The sequence below is a fragment of the Oxyura jamaicensis genome, chromosome Z, assembly GCF_011077185.1.
Source record: "Oxyura jamaicensis isolate SHBP4307 breed ruddy duck chromosome Z, BPBGC_Ojam_1.0, whole genome shotgun sequence".
Taxonomy (NCBI): domain Eukaryota; kingdom Metazoa; phylum Chordata; class Aves; order Anseriformes; family Anatidae; genus Oxyura; species Oxyura jamaicensis.
The window spans coordinates 43,482,040-43,502,950 of NC_048926.1; the positions used below are offsets into that span (position 1 = coordinate 43,482,040).

Consider the following 20,911-nt stretch of genomic DNA (forward strand, 5'->3'; position numbering starts at 1 on the left):
GAAGTTAGAATTTTAGCTATGGTAGAGACTCGTAGAGTTGTTTTCCAATGCACATTAAGATTATTTTTAATATGTCTTTGGCTCCGGTAGCCCAGACTCTCTGGGGTTAACGGAAAAAGTGGAATTTGATATTTTATAAACTGTTTGCTTTGAAAATCACAAAGACAGTAATGTATTTCATTAATATTGCATTGAAAATTTGTTTTGCTGATTACTTGGACACATTAGATTATCACCACTGAGCCTGTGAGGGTTTTAACATGCTCTGTTTCAGCTGCTTGTCTGCTGGTACCTGATACCTCTCTTCATTCCCAGGGGTACAAGCAGCAGATACTCAGGTGTTTACAAGGGAACAGTAATAGGGTACAAGTGTCATAGCAACCACAGTTTGTAAAGAACATGGAACTTCCCATGAGCTCAATATTGTGAATTACCAGTCGTGACACTGGAGTGATCAGTAACTGTATGCTGTAGCATAACTTGATATGGCAAGTTAGGAGAATACAAGTTTTTTGTTTGTTCGTTATTTTTTAGGAAAAATAACAAAAACATCTGGTTCCACAGGCCAGCTTTCCCATGGTAAACCCTTCCTGCTCTTTCACCAGGGTCCTGAATTCCCATCTTTAGAACTTAATCTAGATGTTTGTTGAACTCATTGAAATACTCTATTCCAGTTGCCTTTCCCATCAATTTACCACAGTGCACTTCCTTTTGTTTTCACTTAAATTATAATTTATTGTTTAAGAATAGAAATTCTTCTCATCCAAAAGTAAAAGTAATGATAACCTAAAGGAACTAATTTTTTTTTTTTTCATTCACACAACCTTCATCCTTGGACACTGATGAGATGTAATACATTACATCTCATTGCTGCTGGTTTCCATATTGTTAACTTTCCTTCTGACCCTTTGACTTGGGACAAGTTTTTCTTTTAATCAGAAATGCAGATCATGTCACCTCCTTTAGCACTTATCTTACATCAATTTACATCAATCAGCATTTAATCTTCCATTCCTGGAAAGCTAAGTTCTCCATAGCTCTGTAACTACTACAGATTATTAATTTTCCTTTATGTTTGGTCAACCCAATACGATGCTGTGTTGTGTAAAACACAGTGATAAATATAGTTTGTTTATCTTTCCAACTTAGCATTTTAAAAGAGGTTTGGAAGATGCTGAGATATAAGACAGAATGGGTCATTCACATATTTTAATTTCATCTGGTTAATCTCCATCATTCAATCCTTTTGGTAAAATTACTTCTATCCCTCCGTAAGTGTTGCTGAGACATTTGATTAAGAACTGTATTTTGCAAAAATGTATGTCCTATCTACACAGGGACACATGAGCAGGTTCTCCAAAGGAGAAGCTCTTCTCCTGCAGGACTGTGTGAGTAATGGGTGCCTGAGGAATAGTCTGAAAACAGTTTTAGCATATAGTAGTATTTCCCTCATCCACGCTCTTAGCCTGCAGCAGTCTACTGCTCAGGCACTTCCTGGGCCAGAGATTGTATCTTTGCATTTGATAGCCCTAGTCAGATTTTATCCTTCATGAAAGTGCTTAATCACTTTTTGATCCCAGTTATGCCCTGGGTGTTTTCAGTATCTTGTGGCAATGGGCTCCACAAACAACTGTATGTTACATGACGGTGCCTGGTTTTGTTCATTATGAACCCTGCCATCTACAAATTCCATTTCTTGTTTTGTGATTCTTGCATTACAGAAAACTGTGAGCAATTGCTCTTCTCCATCTTCTCCATGCCACTTATGGCTTTACAGAGATTATTGAGAAGAATTTTTTCTCCAGTGACACAAAGTTGACACAATACTGAACTCATGTTGAGCAACTTAAGGAAGAATTGAAAGTGTAATAAATGTTATTCTGGACATTGTTTCAGTTTTCTGAGAAGACCTGGTAGAATTACTTAAGAACTTTAAACATGAGCCCCTCTTGAATTAAGATGAGCTAGAGCAGTGTTAAAGTGAAAGAACATTTCTTTAGTTAATGCATATAGTCTGCTCTATTTCATAATTTATTTCATAATTCATAACCTCATGTGCTTGTTATCCAGACTGAGACTGTGAAAATAATATATTTCTTTTCTGCAAGTGGCAGGACTGATGATATTTTAAGAGGAGACATTGACTTTGTCTGCAAGGCCAGGGCGTGGAAGAAATGAAAATAACAATTATTGATTTTTTCTTGTGCTGCAAGAAACACTTGCCAGCATTTTATGAAGAGAAGAGAGCAGATGTTCACCAAGAGAGGAGAGGTTTTCAGTTTTAGCAGTAAGACGTGATAGTCTTTGCAGAGAACATTTCTTTGCAGTTATATCATCCTGAGATGGGGAAATAAGTCAGAACATAAATAGTGGAAAGTACCCTGAAATGCTGTAAGCCCTCAATATCCAGGAGGATACATTCTTTGTTAGGAGTGAATAAATAAATGGGTGAAAAGTTGTAGCTTGATTCCAGTTTGACAAACTAAAATCAAGCTGGATTAAAGAGACTAGGTATATATTAGTCACATGGCCACTACTTTAAGCATGTGCTGGGCAGTGTTGCTGCTTACATGACTTCAGTTGCAGAAGATTTGCCCTGCACTTGAGGTCAGTGGGACTCTGAGATGCAGCAGTCAAGCAACGCAATGTATTGGGCAAGATAAGGGCAGAAACCCATGGGTGAGTCATTAAGATTCATTCAGTGGACCAAGTAAATATTACTTTTATCCTGTTGACAGAAGGAGTATCACTGGTCTTTAGAGAATGTGCAAACTGCTATCACACATTATTGCAATGCCACACTGAGGGAATCATGGGAAACTGGGAATGGTAAACATAAAAGAGGAAGCCTGTTTTCCACATATGTGCAATTGATTGCTGTACATTTTACTACATGATTTTAGAGTCATCAATTACTTGAAGATGGCAATTGAAAAATAGGAAAATAATTATACCATAAAATACCTGCAAAAGCTGGAGGTTGGATTTGGTGTCCCCTCAAGGAGGACTGGAGCCTCCTCTCTAAATATTGCCATCAGCATTTACTAGGCAGGAAGATTATACCATTCTTCAGCTAGGCCTTCTCCACTGGTCAGCCCCTGCAGCACCCTAATGCATGGCTTTGGGGCCCCAAAGCCCTCTGTAGTAACCTTATCACTACAGCCTGCACTGTTGGTATGGTAAGACTGGGCTGCAGCTGGCATGCATTGCAAAAATGTGGCCAATCCACTCTGCCATACTCTTCCAAGTACAAATGAGTAAAGGGTAAGCCTGGTGTGAATAGATTGAGTGGCTATCTTAGCACATTTATTGCACCTTTCCCAGTCCCTATGTTGTGTCTTATCTGTGTAACCACACACACAGTCTGTTTCTTCCACATCTCTGTAGGTTGGCTTCCCTGGCTCTACCCACACCCTCCTGTTGCCAGTGCTTGTTCTTTGTAAGTGAGCATATCTATTTGCTCACAATTGTCAGGCAACAGAGCTTTGTGTTCCAATGGTGGCTGGACGGTGGTAGTTGACACAGTGACCAGAGCACGGTATTGACAGATAGATTTACATATGGCATCCAGCAATCGCATTGACCAACTGCCTTTAGTTTTATAAGCCAAGGGCTCATGTCTGTAGCAGTAATATTAATGGCCAGAAAGCTGGTTTTACATCAGATGGATGGATGGATGGATGGATGGATGGATGGATGGATGGTCAGACAGATGGACATGTGCAAACTCTTGGGCAACAACAATCACCTTCCACAGAATTACCTACTACTGGCCAAGTTTCTTTGTTAAAACAGAGGCTGCCGCATTAGACAAGCCTCACAATCTCCTAGTGCCTGCAAAGCAGGATATGGAACATCCAAAGCCAGAGAGTGATCAAACTTTAGCTAACTCTGCCATTAGATGCTGGCTTCAAGGCTAAGACATGGTGATTCTACTTGAAGCTTGATGTTTGTAATTAGATGGAAACAGTGTTCAAGACCTTCTTATTTGGCACCTTTCAAAGTACTAAATTAATTTAACAAATGAGTGCTCAAAGTGGTGACAAGTGGAATGATGTTTTTTCAAACATGTAGCATCTTATACATGGAACAATGTGACAGTTTCTCAAGTGCTTTTTTTTGGAGAACAGTATCATAGCTCACTGATCTGGCATAGCAGTCTCCTCCCTGTGGATAGTCTGCACATTACAGAAGCTAATTCACTAGGCTTTCTGGTTGACATTCTAGGCCAATATTGCTAGTAAACATGACTAGTAAACTTAATACAAGGCTACAGCAGGGCTAGGGAGAGCTTGCTTGCATACACTGACATATAGAAATAATGTAAATACTTAAGTCACAAAAAGGGTTCATAGAAGTGCAATTCGAAATAAAAATGAACCATTGTAATGCAGCTGCCTCCAGGTGAGAGTAAAAAAAGTATATCCTAGTTTGTATTCATAAAATGCTATTTTTTGCAGCATTTTTACAGCTATAGTATGGATTTTGAAATGATAGCATATTAAGTTAAAACTGGAATCCTTTTAAACATGCCATAACTTTAGCTAGATTGAATATAAAGGTGTTGTTCACCTGCAGTGGTAGTCTGCTTAGCACACGAGCATTTTAAAATTATATGTATCAAGCAGCACTGCAATTACAGTGTGCACATCAGGGATGAATCCTGCTGGAAGCTGATATCTGAGAGCCGTGTAATACTTGTATTTCTTATTAAAGCATACACAGAAGGTATACCTTTGAAGCACCCAGAACCTTTAAAGTTTAGTCCGTATACTCACGTTTCCTTCATTGAGTCTTCTTGGGAAATACCCCTAAACCTTGCTGAGAATTTGGAAGCAACAGCAAAAACCACTCTACCTCTCGTTGCTGCTATTATGACACAGCTGTGGGTGCTTGGACTCAACAGTCCAATAAAGATCCAAAGAAGCTCAAAAGTGACTGGCAATTTGTTTCAGGCAGCCTCAAAACTGCCATGCCAAGCCCCAGGCTTCAGTTTAAGAAGGTTGTGGTGCACATGCTTCATTTTAAGCATGCACCTAAGACAGCCCTTAGTGCTTTTCTGAACCAAGTAATTGTTGACTCAGTAACCACTGATCATTAATAGAGAAAGAAATGCACATGTAGAAAAATTGCCTTTTGCCAGGCCCTGACCGGTGTTTTTGATGTGGCTGAACTGAAATCTGAGTTGAAGGTGCTCTTGGACCAGGGATAGAAGATGCTCAGCCTGCCACAGGTGATGCTCAGTGTTGCCTCTCGTTATTGCAATGCCATCTGGCAAGAAAGCACCCCTTATAATGCTAGTATTGGTATTTTTGCAAAGAGGTTAAATATTATTGTCACAAAGACTCTGGCATTGGAGGTAACTTTGTCTAATATGATAGATATTGACCGTGATAGAGGTGGGACACCTCAGGACTTCTCATTAGTGAAACAGTACTGTGCCCAGTGAAGTCTTTTGCCTTCAGGGACAGAAATGGGCACAGCTTCAGGCAAGGTGATGTGGGAAGAACACCAAAGAGCCCTGTGGTTTGTGCTTATCTGTAAATTGAATTCCTGGTAAGAATCAGTACTGATGAGTCAGTCTTGCTATGACTGTGAAGAGAGACAGCTAGGTCTGTGATATTACAGATCACTTCATTGCAAATCCATCATTTGGTGGTCATATGTCATAATTGCTGTAGAAGTATTTATTGCACTGAACGACACTGGACACCAAGCACAGAGTTCTACCACAAGTACACCGTGCTTCTGTAGCAAGGAACGATGGGAGAGATTTGGAGAGTAGTATTTTTATTTGCTTTTTAAAAAATCTCTTAATGTAGGATGTCACAAAAAAAAAAAAAAAAAAAAAAAAAAAAAAAGAAAAAATAGAGAGACTTATTTTATTGTTTATAGCTTTCATTAATTTTTAAGGAATGAGTCAAAGAAATTGCTGAAAAGAACCAATTGTAGAGACTATATGATGAGCAGATCTAAGAGCCATTTCAATATTTAATGAGACCAAAAGCCTCTCATCTCTAATCATCTTTTAATGGCACTTGCCCTTTGGCCGTGTGTATGTGACTGCCTGTTTCAAAGGGACTAACTTTTCTGACTTTCTAATGAAATACCTCTCAAGGCAGGAGTAAAAATGGTGATTTGGAGCTCTTTGGTTGCCATACCAGCTAGTTTATGTAGAGGTAGGAAACTGAAGCTTTGCTTGCATCTCAACAGGTTTGTAAATTATTTCAAACTCCACATCATTGAGTGAATTCTTGGTCAAAGACGATTAAAAATGTTAATGAACAGGGCTGTACAGAAATCATGCCTATCAGAGGGGTAAACTGTATCACAGAGACAAACTGGCCTGATGGAAAAAATCACTTAAAAGTACGTATCCACTCTGTCAATGGACTGATTACATGTATGTTTTTAAGTTAGACTGAAAGATGTAGGATTTGGGTCCCCTTTTGAAGGGCTCTAAAATCTGTGCAGAGCAGCCAGTAATGAGTCAGAAGCAAATCCACAGTGCAGTCAGGAATTAAACTTGGGAACCCTGCCTTTCATCTGATATCTCAAAATAAAATAAAATAAAATAAAAGAATAATAATAATAAATACTCCTCCCTCACTTGCATGGCATCTCAGAGGGAGGAGAAGTGCCCTTGTAATAGACCAGGTGTGAAAGTCCATGAAAATTTTGGCACAACGCTCTGTTTTTATGGAATCAGTAGTGACAGTTGACTTGTGGCAATGTATGGAACAGGACTGAGCTCTAGAAGCCATAGCTGTGTTTTTGGTATGCTGCACTAACACTGAATTGCTGACAAATAGCTGGAAACGGATGTTCTGAGTGATTTAGAAATAATGTGAACCCTGACTGAACTTCTATTGGGTCTTCCTTCCATGTACTGTTTTTACATGAGAACAAGGAGGGCATTATTTATAACAACATATGTAAAGTCCCAGAAGGAGAAATGATATTTTGAATTGACAGAATCTTGAAAGTGCAAATGTGGTTTCATAACTAAACACATTTTCAGACAGGAAAATGAGAATTAATCAAAAGTTAGATGTCCTTGAAAAAGCTTTCTTTTTTTCTCACTTCCTTGGAAATATTCACAGCTGTCTTGATGTAAAAGTAATCAGAATGCCTATATATCTGTATCACAGTAGCTGAGCCAGTTGTACTATTTAAAAAGTACTTGAGTGGATTTCTTTATTGATGTGATCTGGTCAGAATGGGACATATCAGGAAAAATGAATTGTTTGGAAACTGGAAATAACTATTTAATTTAAATTATGGTTAGGTAACTGGACTTTAGGAAAGCATTCTGGGGAAAATGAAAAATGTTTTAAATGATTTTCAGAAAGGCATTCATTCAGTAAGAAAAAATAGTGAATACAACATGAGTTGATTTGAGATAGGAGTCCACGTTTTACAAGTTTTTTGTTATCAAGGAAATATATCCAAAAAAAATGAAAAAATTGTAAAGCTATGTAGGGCTGGGTTGTTAATGTGGGGAAAAATATTTTGATGCACTGATTAACTTTGGAAATTATCAGCAAACAGTGTTGGGTGTTGTTTGTTTGTTTTCAATCAAAATTAGGAGATTAAACCATAAAGAACTTAATTCTACTATGTCAAGCAGTCAGACTACTGTGGATTTCAGTTGATATCACTGATGTTGTAGAAAAAATCTTCAGTGCAGATTTCATTGCATTAATCTTTTTATAGTTTCCAGAGTCTTAAAATGGAGAGTAAAACTAGTCTAATTTGAAGTGGGTTGCTAGGCTGAATTAGTTAAAAATTTTATAGAACATCTAGCTCCTTGGGTCAGGGGTTCCAAGTAAATGTTAAAGGTGAGTTTGTATTTCAGAAACTGTATCTGTGGAGATTCTACTGAAAAACCTATCGCAGTAGGGATTGTCATTTGAGGAGAGGAGCTTGGATCACAGCTCTGCAGCTCTTAAAAGCTCTGCATAGCACATGGCAACATATGGGAAAAATAGAAACTGTGTATTCACGTAATTTAACATCTTGATACTCTACCTTGTGAGGGTCTGGAAGAATTATTTCTGACTCTTTCATTTGTTCTTCTCAGGTTGGGGGTCACACCATGCTGCCCATTCGTTGGATGCCTCCAGAGAGTATTATGTACAGGAAGTTCACCACAGAAAGTGATGTCTGGAGCCTGGGGGTTGTATTATGGGAAATCTTTACCTATGGCAAACAGCCATGGTATCAGCTCTCAAACAACGAGGTGTGTATAATACATTCTCAAACTGCCTAGGAGAGGCTTGCATTGAAACGGATGGTATGGCTTCTCTTGAGGAAAGACAGCAACAAATTTATTTAGTAAAGGCAAAAACCCCAAAGTCTAGTATTTATTGTCATAAACATTGTGGTTTAATTCCTTCATTTTAACCCTTTTGTCCCCAATGTGGATGGAAGTTGACCAAGCAGAGCTAGATTGGAATGTAGCTTTTTCATTTGTATTTGATAGAGTCTGCACTGGTTACTGAGAAGGACCACAAGGCAATGAAAAGGAGCTTAGCAGACTCCAGAACTGTCTTTGGCTGATTTCAACTACATATCATTGCTGCAAAGTGATTGTCCTAAATCACTCCTGAATAGACTGAGGGAAATTGGAGATCTCTTAATACACAGGGAATCAGAAGTAACCCCTTTCCATAAATTAGCCACAGCAACACTCAGCGGGTGTAAGGAGGGAGGGGTGCTGAAGTGCTGTGTGAACAAGGTGAAAACTTAACTTCCTCTAGAGATGAAGTGCAGTTGGCAGACAGGTAGAAAGAGAACGTATGGGAGTGCTTCTTGGCCATCTTCTCCTTAAGGGTAGAAGGGGTGACATGCATTAATTAATATATGTTACTGTTCTTTGGTGATATATGTTTACAGTGATGTTTTCAAGGTGCTGCCATGCATCTACCTAGAAATGCAACCCTTTGCACAGTTGGCTGCCACCAGTGATGCTGCAGTGGCTATCAGCAGCTAAGTCTTTCATAAATGAGCCCTATATAGTTGGCAGAGCTGTGCTGATTCTTTTATTGTGATTTCTTGTAGGTGATTGAGTGTATCACTCAGGGCCGAGTCCTGCAGCGACCTCGCACGTGCCCCAAGGAAGTGTATGACTTGATGCTGGGCTGTTGGCAACGGGAGCCTCACATGAGGCTCAACATCAAAGAAATCCATTCCCTCCTCCAGAACTTGGCCAAGGCATCTCCAGTCTACCTGGATATTTTAGGCTAAAGTCTCCTAGCATTTCTTCTTATGGGCTGTGTGAATGAATGTGTTCAACTGCCTCTGAACTCCATTAAAATGTGTTCTTAACTTTGACAGTATTAATGACAAAGTTGCGGAGAAGCTTTCAAAGGGCAAGCAATGTGCACTTCTCCATCTGTAGACACAGTATTGACTTTTTAGACATTACTGAGACATATCTCTTCTCTCTCTCCCTCTTTCAGTTCCTATCATCTTTTTCTTCTCTCCTGTCTTTCTAATCAATTTGGCTTCTGCATTATTGTAACTCTGCATAGACAAAGGCCTTAAAAACCTGATCTGTTATATCAGCAGACTCTGCAGTTTGCTCACCACAACTAACAATGCCTTGTTGTATTCATGCCTTTGATGTGGATGAAAAAAAGGGAAAATATATTTGACTCGAACTTTGTGATATCTGTTGTAAAGATACTGAGAGTTCCTATGGATTCACCTCAATTTTTTTGCTTCAGCACATGGGTGGAAAAAGAAGACTAGTATTCTCTACATAAAGAGTATTCCTTGCGGAGATAAAGCCAGATGGAAAAAAGACAGTGTTGTGTGATCCACTATCTGGAGGAACTATGGGATCAGATGGCATCAAACCCCACTAAAACATTGAAATGATTTGATGGAAGGCAAGAGGATGTTTAGCACTTTCCCTGGAGAGTCTTTCTGAAGAGTAAAGGGATTGTTCAAGGAGGCACTTCGCCAGTACCTTTCATTGCCAGATACAAGTCTATGGTAAAAGGGAAGAAGATGATGCCTGCACTGCACACAATAATGTTACAACATGATAAGCAAACACATGCCCTTATTTTGTCTTCTGGAAGGATATTGTCATGCCACTGGTATAAAATGTTCTCCAGATAGTCTTTTTTAATAAAGACTGAAGCTAGGCTTATTAATGTACAACATTAATTTCAGGATCACACATTGAAACAGACAGGACAAGCTATAGATGCTGGAGCAGGTGTATCTTACACTCTGCTTGTCCAGCAGCATATTCCTTCCTTCCTCAATCCTTCCTCTTTTTTTTTAAACCGTGCGAGCAAACTGTGCATGGTCTCTGTCGATAAATGCCCTTTGTGCAGAAACTATCACTCATCTTGTAGTACTCTCTAGTAGGCATAGCGAACTCATAATAGTATAACTTATATTTCATTAAATGGGGATAATGAAAGACATTATCTATGTTAAAATGTCTTTACAATGTAACAGATACAATAGGCTGATACTACATGAATAATCTAAAGCATGGAGTTCACTGGTTATATTTGAGCCGTGGCGGGGATAGAGTGAAATCCTTGGGGAAAACAAATAACTCTGAGGTTATGGTTTACTATTCAGAGTGCAAAGACCCTGAGCTCAGCACCATGTTTGTATTGGTACTAGTGCTGTCATTACTGACATCCAGTCTTTCTTAAATAATTTATTTTTGGTTGGATGGGCATTGTTTGTGTACATTTGCATGGCCACTGTGTTGATGACAAGTGCATGGGCATATCTGTTATTTTTCAAACCGGAAGCTGAGGATTTCAAATTTAGAGTTAGGATTATTTTTAATATGAATTCTTACAAAAGAAAACCTACCTTACCTATTCCTCAAGACTTTTGCCCCCCTCTGTGAGGGGGCATTAATGAAAAAAAAAAAAAAAAAAAAAAAAAATTAAAAAAAATCTTTGTTTTCTTTTTCTCTTTTTGTTATCTCTTACTGATATGAGCCAGATCAAAATAGTCCTTCATTTTTGCGTTGGGGATATTTTATTTAATAAATTAAGCATTTTATTTTTGTAAGTGTTCCCATAACACATTTAATATATAATTTGCATGCATATATTATTATATATTATTTATTGAGGCACTTTAGTTTTTTTCTTCAGAAGCTTTTAGAGCTAGCTTATAAAGATTTTGAACATTTTCAGAAGAAAACAGTTCACTGGACAGTGATGGAATTTTACCCTTCTCAATGTCATTGAAAAGGCAGCATTACAAATAAACATGACAGTGTATCTATAAAGCCATACTCAGTATTTCTTTAAGAAACTAGGTCTTATTTCTTAATTGCTACTGAACTGGAAATACACAAAAAGCCAGAGGAAGATTCCTACAAAATGGGCCTTAAGATTTTATCTAGACTGTCTTGGAGTTCATATGAAAAGCTAGATAAAGACCGATCATCCAGTGAAACACATTCACATGAGAATCTGAGTTTTGTCTTTTAAAATAAATTTGGAACTGGTTTTCAAAATAACAGTGGTAGAAAAGAAAGGTGTCAGAGTCCACTGATACTGTGCAGTGGGAGAAGGCTGCAGGTGGTGGATGGGGAGGTGCTGAGTTTCTGCCTGCTGTATTCTGTCTTAGTTTCTTATGAGCTTAAGAAAATGGCATCTGAGATGCTTCTATTGGAAAGCAGGCTCAAGCCTGAAAGCAAACAGGTGGGTTTTGCAAACACTGAAAGAATGTATACCAAAAACCAACCAACCAAACAAACAAACAAACAAACACAACCAAACCAAACAAAAGCACTACCAACAAAACAAACAAACAACAAAAAAACCAAACCCAGAAAACCTTGAAGTTGTAGTTAGTGGCATCTTCTTTTTGATTTACTTGTGAGACTACTAGAATAATTTCAGAGAATGAATAGCATTACAATGCATTGTGCAATAACATAGCAGTAAGTTAAACTTCTAAAGGACCAAATGTTCTACAGAGCCACCAGTATGGATAACCTTGACCTATATCATTAATGTTCTTGATAGTGCATAAAATGTATAATCAGAGTAGACAAGCTATAAACTGTAGCTATATGTATTTTGCATTTGTTCATGAAAAGGTGCTTAACTGTAGCAGAATGAGCAGAGAGGTGGAAGAAATATGCTCAAATCACAATGAAGGGTGAGTTTATGTGCATATTCATCATGCTTGCACTGTCCGCTAAATTGTGTACACTGAGTAAATATGACAATCAGGCTCATTTAAAAAGTCTCTCTGGACTGTGCTATGAACTGATCAGATATATAATATATATTATATATGTGTGTTTGCATATGACATATATATACACACACATAGCATATACATGTATGCCTATGTCTGTTGTATTTTATTTATATATGTGCAGACATGCATGCACATTATGTATGGGCTGTGTGTATATGTATAAATTTACATACACCTACGTTATTACAAAAGATAATTAGAGTGCTATTAATAAATTGATAAAGTCTGCTGAGTAACCAAAATAATTTTTTTCTTTTGATATTTCTTTTTCTATGTTTGTAAGATTCAACTTTTTAACTGGTGTGCAGCAGAGGCGGTGCTAGAATGCCAGAGATATAACAACAAGCACATTTTTTTCCCCAAATGATTACATAAAAACATCTCTTCCATTCCCATCTCACTTGTTTATTTCTCATGAGGAAATGAACAGATAAGCTCCTAAGCTCCAAAAGCAGAGTTTGACTGTCATTTCTGGGTTTGTGCTATTGTTGTTTTATTGTCCTAAAATAACAGTGCAGCTCCATTAGCATTTTATACTTGTCTGCAGTAATGAAATAATTCCAAGAATGAGCTGGACTATTCAGACTGCAACACAACTTAAAGAACATCAAGAACACCAAAATTCGGCGGTAATAGTAGCAGCAATTGCCACGTTCTGTCCTTCACTCTCTGTAGATCTGCAGAACTCAGAAGTGGTCGTGGAGAACAGATGCTTGTAGAGCAACAGCACCCCGTGATGCGTGATGGAGTGTACCCTTTCTTAAAAGACTTAATTCATTTTTATTTGTAAACCAATATATATTGTCTACAGTTTAATAAGCAAATGCCCACTTATCTCTTTTCTGCTCCTTGTTTTTCTCTTTCTTTTTTGTCCTTCCTATTTCTTGCTCACTTTTTTTTTTTTCATTCCTTTCCTCCTTTTCTTTCCTTCTTCTTTCCTGCCTCTGTTTCTCTTTCATTTCCCTTTTTTCCTTCCTCTTCCTTTCACTCTTTCCCTCTCCCCTCCTTCTTGTGTACCCTCCCCACCTTTCTGAGACACTGTTTTTGTTGTTGTTGATGTGGACTGTACAAAACACTTTTAAAAGAAACAAAATAACCCAATAAAATGATGAGGTCACTGGATGAGTAAGGTACCTTGTATATGTGTTAGAACAAGACTATGTCCGGGTTGTTGCAGCCTATAAGGGAATTTCAAATACTGCTATAAAATGTGAGGGAGGGGAGCAGGGAGGGGCTGGGGAACAGATCAGGGTTTCTAATCAAAGATTAAGGTTTTGATAGCACAGGAAGTTGTATTTTCTTGTTGTCAGGGCTGGGATGAACCACTGCTGCTTTGAATCTAGAGGTCCTTTAACAGCCTTAGTTAAACACCTTTATTTGGGCAGGGGGGTGGGGGGCGCTACATTCATCATAAATATGAAGCAAAAAAAATATCAAAAAAAAAAAAAAAACAACAAAAAAACTCTACATGTTGCAGGGAAAACACTGTGAATTTCACAATAGCAACCAAGTGACTATTTTGCCATCTTTTAAACATACGTCTCAGGAGAAGAAATGGGAAATGATGGGTGTATTCTTTTACCGTCTATGCATTCTAGACCAGGTCTGTGGGGATTTTTTGTTTGCTTATAGAAGGTTCTGAGTGATGACCGGCTGGTATTTTATAAACACTGAGTACTTTGGGCAAGGATAATAGAAGCTGCCAGTAGTGAGGCCATTTGATTGGAATATGTAGGAAAAAGGAGATCAAAACTAATCTTTCCAGAGGCCTATATCTTGCAGCTTATATGTATCTTTCTGTAACTTAAAGAAAAGCAGCTAAGAATGTTTTATATAAAAGTAACTTAATTCAACATTGTTGTTTAATTGAATAGAGAGAGAATCAATTAATTATGAAATATTTGTCCCAGCCCTGCTCTCCACCTATACTTTATGTATATATATATTTCTAGATATCTCTCTCTTTGTCATTTGAGATAAAGAGGAAGATACCTACACATAAATATAAATCTATATATTGTCACCAAACTGTGACCTGGTGTGTAGAGCTATCTTTCTTCTTTTTTCCTTTTCTTCTTTTTTAATGTGAAGTCTCTGTGCAAATATTTAGTGGTTCTTGTTTTGCAGTTTGTTATAACAAGTCATTGCTTTAAAACTTTCATTGCATCTTGGCTGATTTCAAAGTGATGCCTAGGTATCAGTGTTAAAAGTTTTGTTTGTGAATCATGTGACCAGCTTCTCTCGACATGACATGGAAAGTCTCTTGTATTACAGTGTATTTAATAAAATGATGTCTTACAATAAACAATGTCATCCAAAAGAAAGATAAAATGATTACTTTAAAAAACCTATCATTTTCATGAAGTGTTGTGTTTTCTTTTGTCTGAATGCCTTTGTTTGTCTTAATTCTTTATGAAAAACATGAAGTTAAGGAGCAGGTTATTATGATTAGAAACCTGACATGTTTATGCTCTAAGACCCTGGATAAAAAACAGGTCACTGAACTCTTAGTTGATGAAAGAGGAGACCCATAGTAATAGGAAAAGAAATATCCAATCTGAGTGTGATGATAGAGTCTTTTTTACTCTTTGTTTCTCAAAATGAATATCCTATTTGAACACTAGCCCATTTGAAGAGCTGGCTTTACAAATGTCTGTTTATCCTTTAGCATAAGCGGGCCTTCAAAATGTGTCTCTCAAACTGAAGCCCGATTAAAAATGTAGCAGCGGACAAGTTTGTTCTTTTTAACTCATATCAGCCGATATTGTGAAGAAAAAGAGCATTAAACCCAAGTCCTTGAAGAACATGATTATTAACATTCAGAACACAGAACTCTTAGGCATCCAAAAGAACGTTCACCAACTTGTTTGAAGGTCCCTCCATGAGCTATTGATTTAAATCAAACCCCTCAAGGTCAGGGCAAAAAAATAGGAGAGCCACTTTCTAACTATGCCTGCTTCCCTCTGCCAAGAGACCTCTTGATGAAAGAGATGAAGCAAGCAGGCTGTAAAGGTTCAAAAGGTGAAAGTGAAATAATCCACAAAGAAGAAGCCTCAGAACAAAGTTTGTCCAAAGATATGAAAGCAACCCTGATCCACACTGAAAAGCTTTGTTGGCAGTTTGTCTTCAGACAGTGGCTTAAACCTGCCCTGCCTGCTTTCACAGTAAGGCCCGTCTGTCTTCCAGACATGGTGGGTTGTGTTGCCATACCAAAATGAAACACCTCTCTTTGCAACAAAGTGTGTTTGGAAGAAGCGAGAGGTGCAGAAATTCCCAGGGCCAGCCTGTGTAAGCATTGCCCTGCAGTCCCAGCAGCAAGAGCTGCCCGGGGGCACCCTGCAAACACCTTCCCTGTTCCCTGGGGGAGTTTAAGGCAAGTTGGGTGCAGCAGCAGCAGCAGGACCAGGCAGGTACCTTGGTACCTGCAGTGTCCCACGGCCCCTTCACACCTTGTCACAGCCTCCCCCAATGGGGTCTTGTGCACACAGAAGGTGATGGTACCTTGATGCCCTTGCTCATCTCTCGTGTGGGAAATAGTATCATGTGTGTTTCTGTCTTCTCTGCCTGCACAAGAGCACAGTGTCACAGAGCAGAACCTCACCTTAAAAACAGTGAACAGTGCAGTTCACTGCAACTGTAAGGATAAAAGTACTAGTTCAGGCTGCACAAAGGCTCAGAGAAGGCCCTTTAGGAAGGCTGACAAGAGCTTGCTAGTGCTCCAAAACATGTCAGATGAACCATGTAGTATGTTTAAGATCACTGGCCTCTGCTACAGTGTGCCCCATCAGCTGAGCACCCTTCTGGATGCTGCTCAGCATCAGCCTTCCACAGCCAGCTGCAGAGTCTGGGACCTTCCTGTGCCTGCCTTCTGCATAAACTCCACAGAGAGCTGTGAAATACCAAAACAGCCAGGAGGGGATATTCAGTACAAGTCCTGCTCCTGCTTCTGCTAAGGCTCAACAAACTCCCACAATTGATTTTTGTGACAAAGTCTTTGTGCTAAATGCTACTGTAACTGTAAAATCAATCATCTTGATCGCTGTATTATTTTAGAGTGATTCAGTGCCTATTGATTACTCCCATTATTATTTTTAATGGCTATAATAATTTATTCTGAAATCAGTGAAAATGTTTATCTTACAAAGAAGAATGATGGCCTTAGGCAGGACAATAAATGAATAAATAAATAAAACCAGCACTTGAATATCATTAGGATAGGGTCAGGCAGACTCTACCACAATGACTGATAGGCTAGTTTGCCAAAGCGGCTTATCAATATTTGTGAAAAAACATAGGTTCTGGTAGGAAGGACTTAATGCAACATAGAAAAATGAGGATGCTAAGAACAAAAGAGTTCACTGTTTGTGCTCTTTCTCTCTGAGATCTGTATTAAATGGTATGCAAATAGAAGAGGACCTGTATGGGACAAAATCAGAGAGTAAATGAGCAATCCCTTATTTGAAATGTGATGTAAATATCAGAAATGTGTGGTTTTGCTGTCTCAGATTCTGAGCTTGAAGACAAATGAAACAGTTCCAACCAATTATTTATGCATATTTTGGACAATTCTGTTAGAGAAGATGATGTTTCTAGGCTTAGCAATGTTTTGTCATGGCATGATGACTGCTAGTTTCGTGGAAACTCCAGGTCTGCTACTATTATTTTTTTTTTCTTTTTTTTTTCTTCTGGATGAATTTGTTTAAATACATAAAAGCTGATAATGCTGTTTTGTACGTCACAGTGTCATCTCCAAGTAGTCTCCAAGGTTAAATAATTTGAGTTTGCCAGCTGGCACAGTTAGAAGCCATTGGGAATAAGTAGGGGAATATTGACATAGGTAGATCCCAAAGCCATCTCCTGCTCCAGGTCACCCAAGATCTCCAGTTGAAGGCTGGGGATGGATGCAACAGGATTGATAAGGTCTTTATCATGTTCTTGTTCACAGTCGTAAAGTAATTTGCAACTTTTTGGTGACAGATGATCAAAAGAAAAAGCCTCCTCTGTAGAGCACCTTTATTTAAGCCCTCCTTGCCCTACCAGCCCAACTCTTGGGTAACATTTAAGTTGAAAACCTCTTCCTCTCCAGAATGTATTACCTGGGCAAAACCTTCAAATTTGGCAGGGGCAATCACTATTGGACTTGAAGCAGCACCTTGCCAGTTGGTTTTCACACCTGCAAGTGCCCTCTAATTTCTGTGTCCTGCTACTGAGAATATGGCAGATGCTTTCAATACCCACAAGGAGAAGCAGATAGTTGTCGATGACCTAGAGAGGAAAAAAGAAATGTGAATGACAGTTAAAGCAGCCCACAAAGCTGACAGAAGATGACCTCATGGTCTAGAGCTCCTGCGCAGTGTTGAGAAGTCAGCGATGTAGTGCCTACAAAGGAAAAAAATGGGAAGGTCTTTTCTCATCATGCACATCCTCTCAATGAAAGCAAGTGTCCCTGTGTAGCCTGAAGTAAGTGAGGGACAGACCACACATAGCATGGGCATCCCTCTGCAGGAGAGCACAGATTGCTTTAGCCCTCTGGTTCATGTGGCTTTTGAGGAGAGTGCTGGCCACCATGAAGTCTTTACAGATCCACAGATCCCTCATTTACGATGAGCCTCCTGTCCATCGACAGCTAGTTGGAGAAGTCCCACAGGGTGCTCTTGGGGGCAGCAAATTCCCTCTCCAGCGTGAGCAGTGTAGCCATAGTCAGCCTGTGGTTGATAGTCTTCTCAACCCTCTCCTGTGACCTCTCCAGCTTCTGGATCTTCTGTCCAGCTTCTGCCTGGCACAGCTTTGCCACTTCAATGATTTTGAGATTGAAACACCAAGATACCTGTTCTGGCTCTTTGGCATGGCTCCTGCTGCCTCCTTTTCCGGAGGGGATCCCACCACTCATGCTGGAAGCTGAACAGACCCATAGCTGGGCACAATGTGGACAGGCAGCAGGGCAGTGCTCTGCTCTAAGCACTCTGCTCTTGCAGCGGCTGATTGCTATTTCTGAAACTGGCTTTTTATTCATCAAACATTATTTTTTTCAGCACCTAAGCAAGTCTATTAAGAGCACTGCTGATATCCCTAGTGCCTATAATTAACAACTCAAGAAAAATCATGGCCAGGAATGGTAAGTCTTTTGGAGACAAAATAAGAGGAACATATGGAACTCATATTCCCTGCTCCCCTCTCCCCATCATCCTGAGCATGGGGGGTTCAGTACGGAGTCTGTTTGTCTTCCAGCTCTTCCAAGCTGTTACACAAGAAAGAAAGTCTCTGCAAACAATCCGTTGCAAATGGAGGTCATCTCTTTTCATTTATGCTTTTTTTTTTTTTTTTTTTTTTCACAGCTCCATGATTTGGGGAATTATGTTGACAAATGTCATTAGCACCAGTCATTTTTAACCACCCAGAATCTTAAAGAGGTTTGGGTGAGAGAAAGCAGATGGAAAGTAAACATGGTGCTTCTGATACCACAGAGGCCACTAAATAAATATGCACTTTGCTTGGTTAAAATAACACCTATTTGCACTAAATGCTGTCATTTTTTTTAACCAGTGGGGGACTAATCAATCTGGCAAGAGCTTGGTGCTCTGCAAGCTGTTCCAGCACTTGTTGGCTCGCCTCGTGTTGTATAGCATCACTGGCTTCAGTGCTAGGCAACCATCTAGGGATCAGAGGAGTGTGCAGTATCAATCGCAGGTCACGTTGTTTTCCCAAGGTGTGCAAAATCCTATAGCAGTGTCATGACAGAAGGAATGTTGCTTGGTAGTTATTTTCAGACTAGATTTGCTCCTAAACACCTGCTTGTGAATGTGATTCAGGAATGGGTTTGAAGATGGCTTTCTCGAGCCAGAATGGTATGTGAGGCAAATTTGGCTGCCAGCTTCCTCTGGACCATATCAAGGTTTTGTTTTAAAAGCCAGAAATGCAACCAACGGGCAAAAACATTTTGACTGCAGCACCAGCTGAGTCTCACCAGGATCAACAGCGCAGAGACACTGCCTGGTGGCAGCAGAGGTGTAAAGCTCAAGCCAGCAGTGAGGGCGGGATGTGATGTGGGATATGGGGATGTCTTCTGGACCCTGCCCAGGCATCAGACACTGCCACTGCTGTTTTGCCTTCCAGAGATCAAAACCTGGGGTGCTCAGGGAAGTGAGTGTGGCAGGAAAGGGCTTGGGGGTGAGGTAGACACAGTCTTGTGCCAGACTCAGAAAGCAACCCAGGACTGGCCCCCAAAAGCTAAAAATGGCATTTGGCAGCGGTACCTTGAAATGGCTGCAAAGACATTACACACAAAGTGGGAAAAACAGTAGTGAAAGGCAGCAAAACATGACTGGTGTTGCTTTCATCCTCCTGGCTGTTTTGTTACCTGAATTATTTCTGCTGGCACCGAGTAGTGCTGTCAGCCCAAGGTAACCCTTTCATGCTGTTATTTCCTCTTTAAAAACATGCTCATGATTAAATCTGTGCATGCAGCTGGAACCTTAAAAAACAAGGCAGTACTGACTTGTGGAGTTTTACCTTAAAAAGACAGTGCTGGCTGCTGCCGCCTTGCCTCTGTTCCCCCATGACTCCCTGGTGAGCAGTGGGCTCAGAGGAACAAGGGCACACCAGAGAGCCTTGTGGTGATGCTGTGGTGAGGCTGATGCTGGCAGCCTTCGTCTCACTGGCTACCCAAAGTTCAGTTTCTGCGTATTCTACTTCTGCTCTGACATAAAGCCTTTGTCAGGAGAGACTAGTTACCATGGCAGTGCCTCCAAAATAGAACAAATCCAACACACATCAATACCTGTACAATAAATAGAATAAAGTACTACTTATAATACGTTATTCCGCATTCACTGGGTAGTAATTTGTGCAGAGGACTGCAACTAACTCTTTTTCATTTAATTATGGGAAAGCGATTCTTCAAATCGGAAATACTCGGTGCTTGGGAAGGAACAGAGCAGAATTGCTGAGTGATTAGAAAGGCAGAGCTCTGACTGCTAAATGAGAGCCACTAACAAGGTTGTTCTTCACGGAGAGGCCGATCCATCTCCCCTGACTGTACTGGGTGTTGGATTTGGCCCATATTCTCAGAGAAGTGCAAACTCTCTCAGTGTTTGAATAAGGCTGTGTTTTATCTTGCAGCGAATCGTGGCTGGTGTTGCCAGTGGGACTCCAAGCACTGCAGGCCAGGACAAAGATCTCACCAGGCCAGGGCACATGGTGTTACACCAGGCAGAGGGAGCACCACCAGGTTCCTTCCCCAGAATGGGAAGCATTCAGAAGTGACTAGAAAACCAGCTGACTTGTGCTGTCCTGTTGACTATGACTGGGGCATGGTGCATGTGAGACCATGGCATGGATCTTCCTGTTCTGGGCTACATGTGCCATAGCAGTGCCAGGAAACCACAAAGGATAGCATTTACAGTTGCATATGGTGCCACCGAACAAGTTCTGCAAGCCAATACTACAAGGACCTCCATGTATTCACTGATACCAGCCACAGCAGGCTAGTTTGGAAAAGATTGCCAGCTCACATGCACATTCCTGTTATTAGAACAGTTCACACAGTTATGACCAGAGGAAGGAAGGAAGGAAGGAAGGAAAGAAGGAAGGAAGGAAGGAAGGAAGGAAGGAAGGAAGGAAGGAAGGAAGGAAGGAAGGAAGGAAGGCA

General features: G+C 39.9%; 1 protein-coding gene across 4 annotated transcripts in view; it reads left to right on the top strand.

The window, feature by feature from the left end:
- The window catches only part of NTRK2 (neurotrophic receptor tyrosine kinase 2), a 209,245-nt gene extending 197,511 nt beyond the window's left edge, over nt 1-11,734 (top strand). For all 4 annotated transcript variants that reach the window (XM_035310587.1, XM_035310586.1, XM_035310589.1 and 1 more), the window contains 2 exons: nt 8,084-8,242; nt 9,064-11,734. In XM_035310587.1, the coding sequence (XP_035166478.1) occupies nt 8,084-8,242; nt 9,064-9,249 (345 nt within the window). In that variant the 3' untranslated portion in view covers nt 9,250-11,734. The remainder of the gene's footprint in view (nt 1-8,083; nt 8,243-9,063) is intronic.
- The last annotated feature ends 9,177 nt before the right edge of the window (nt 11,735-20,911 follow it).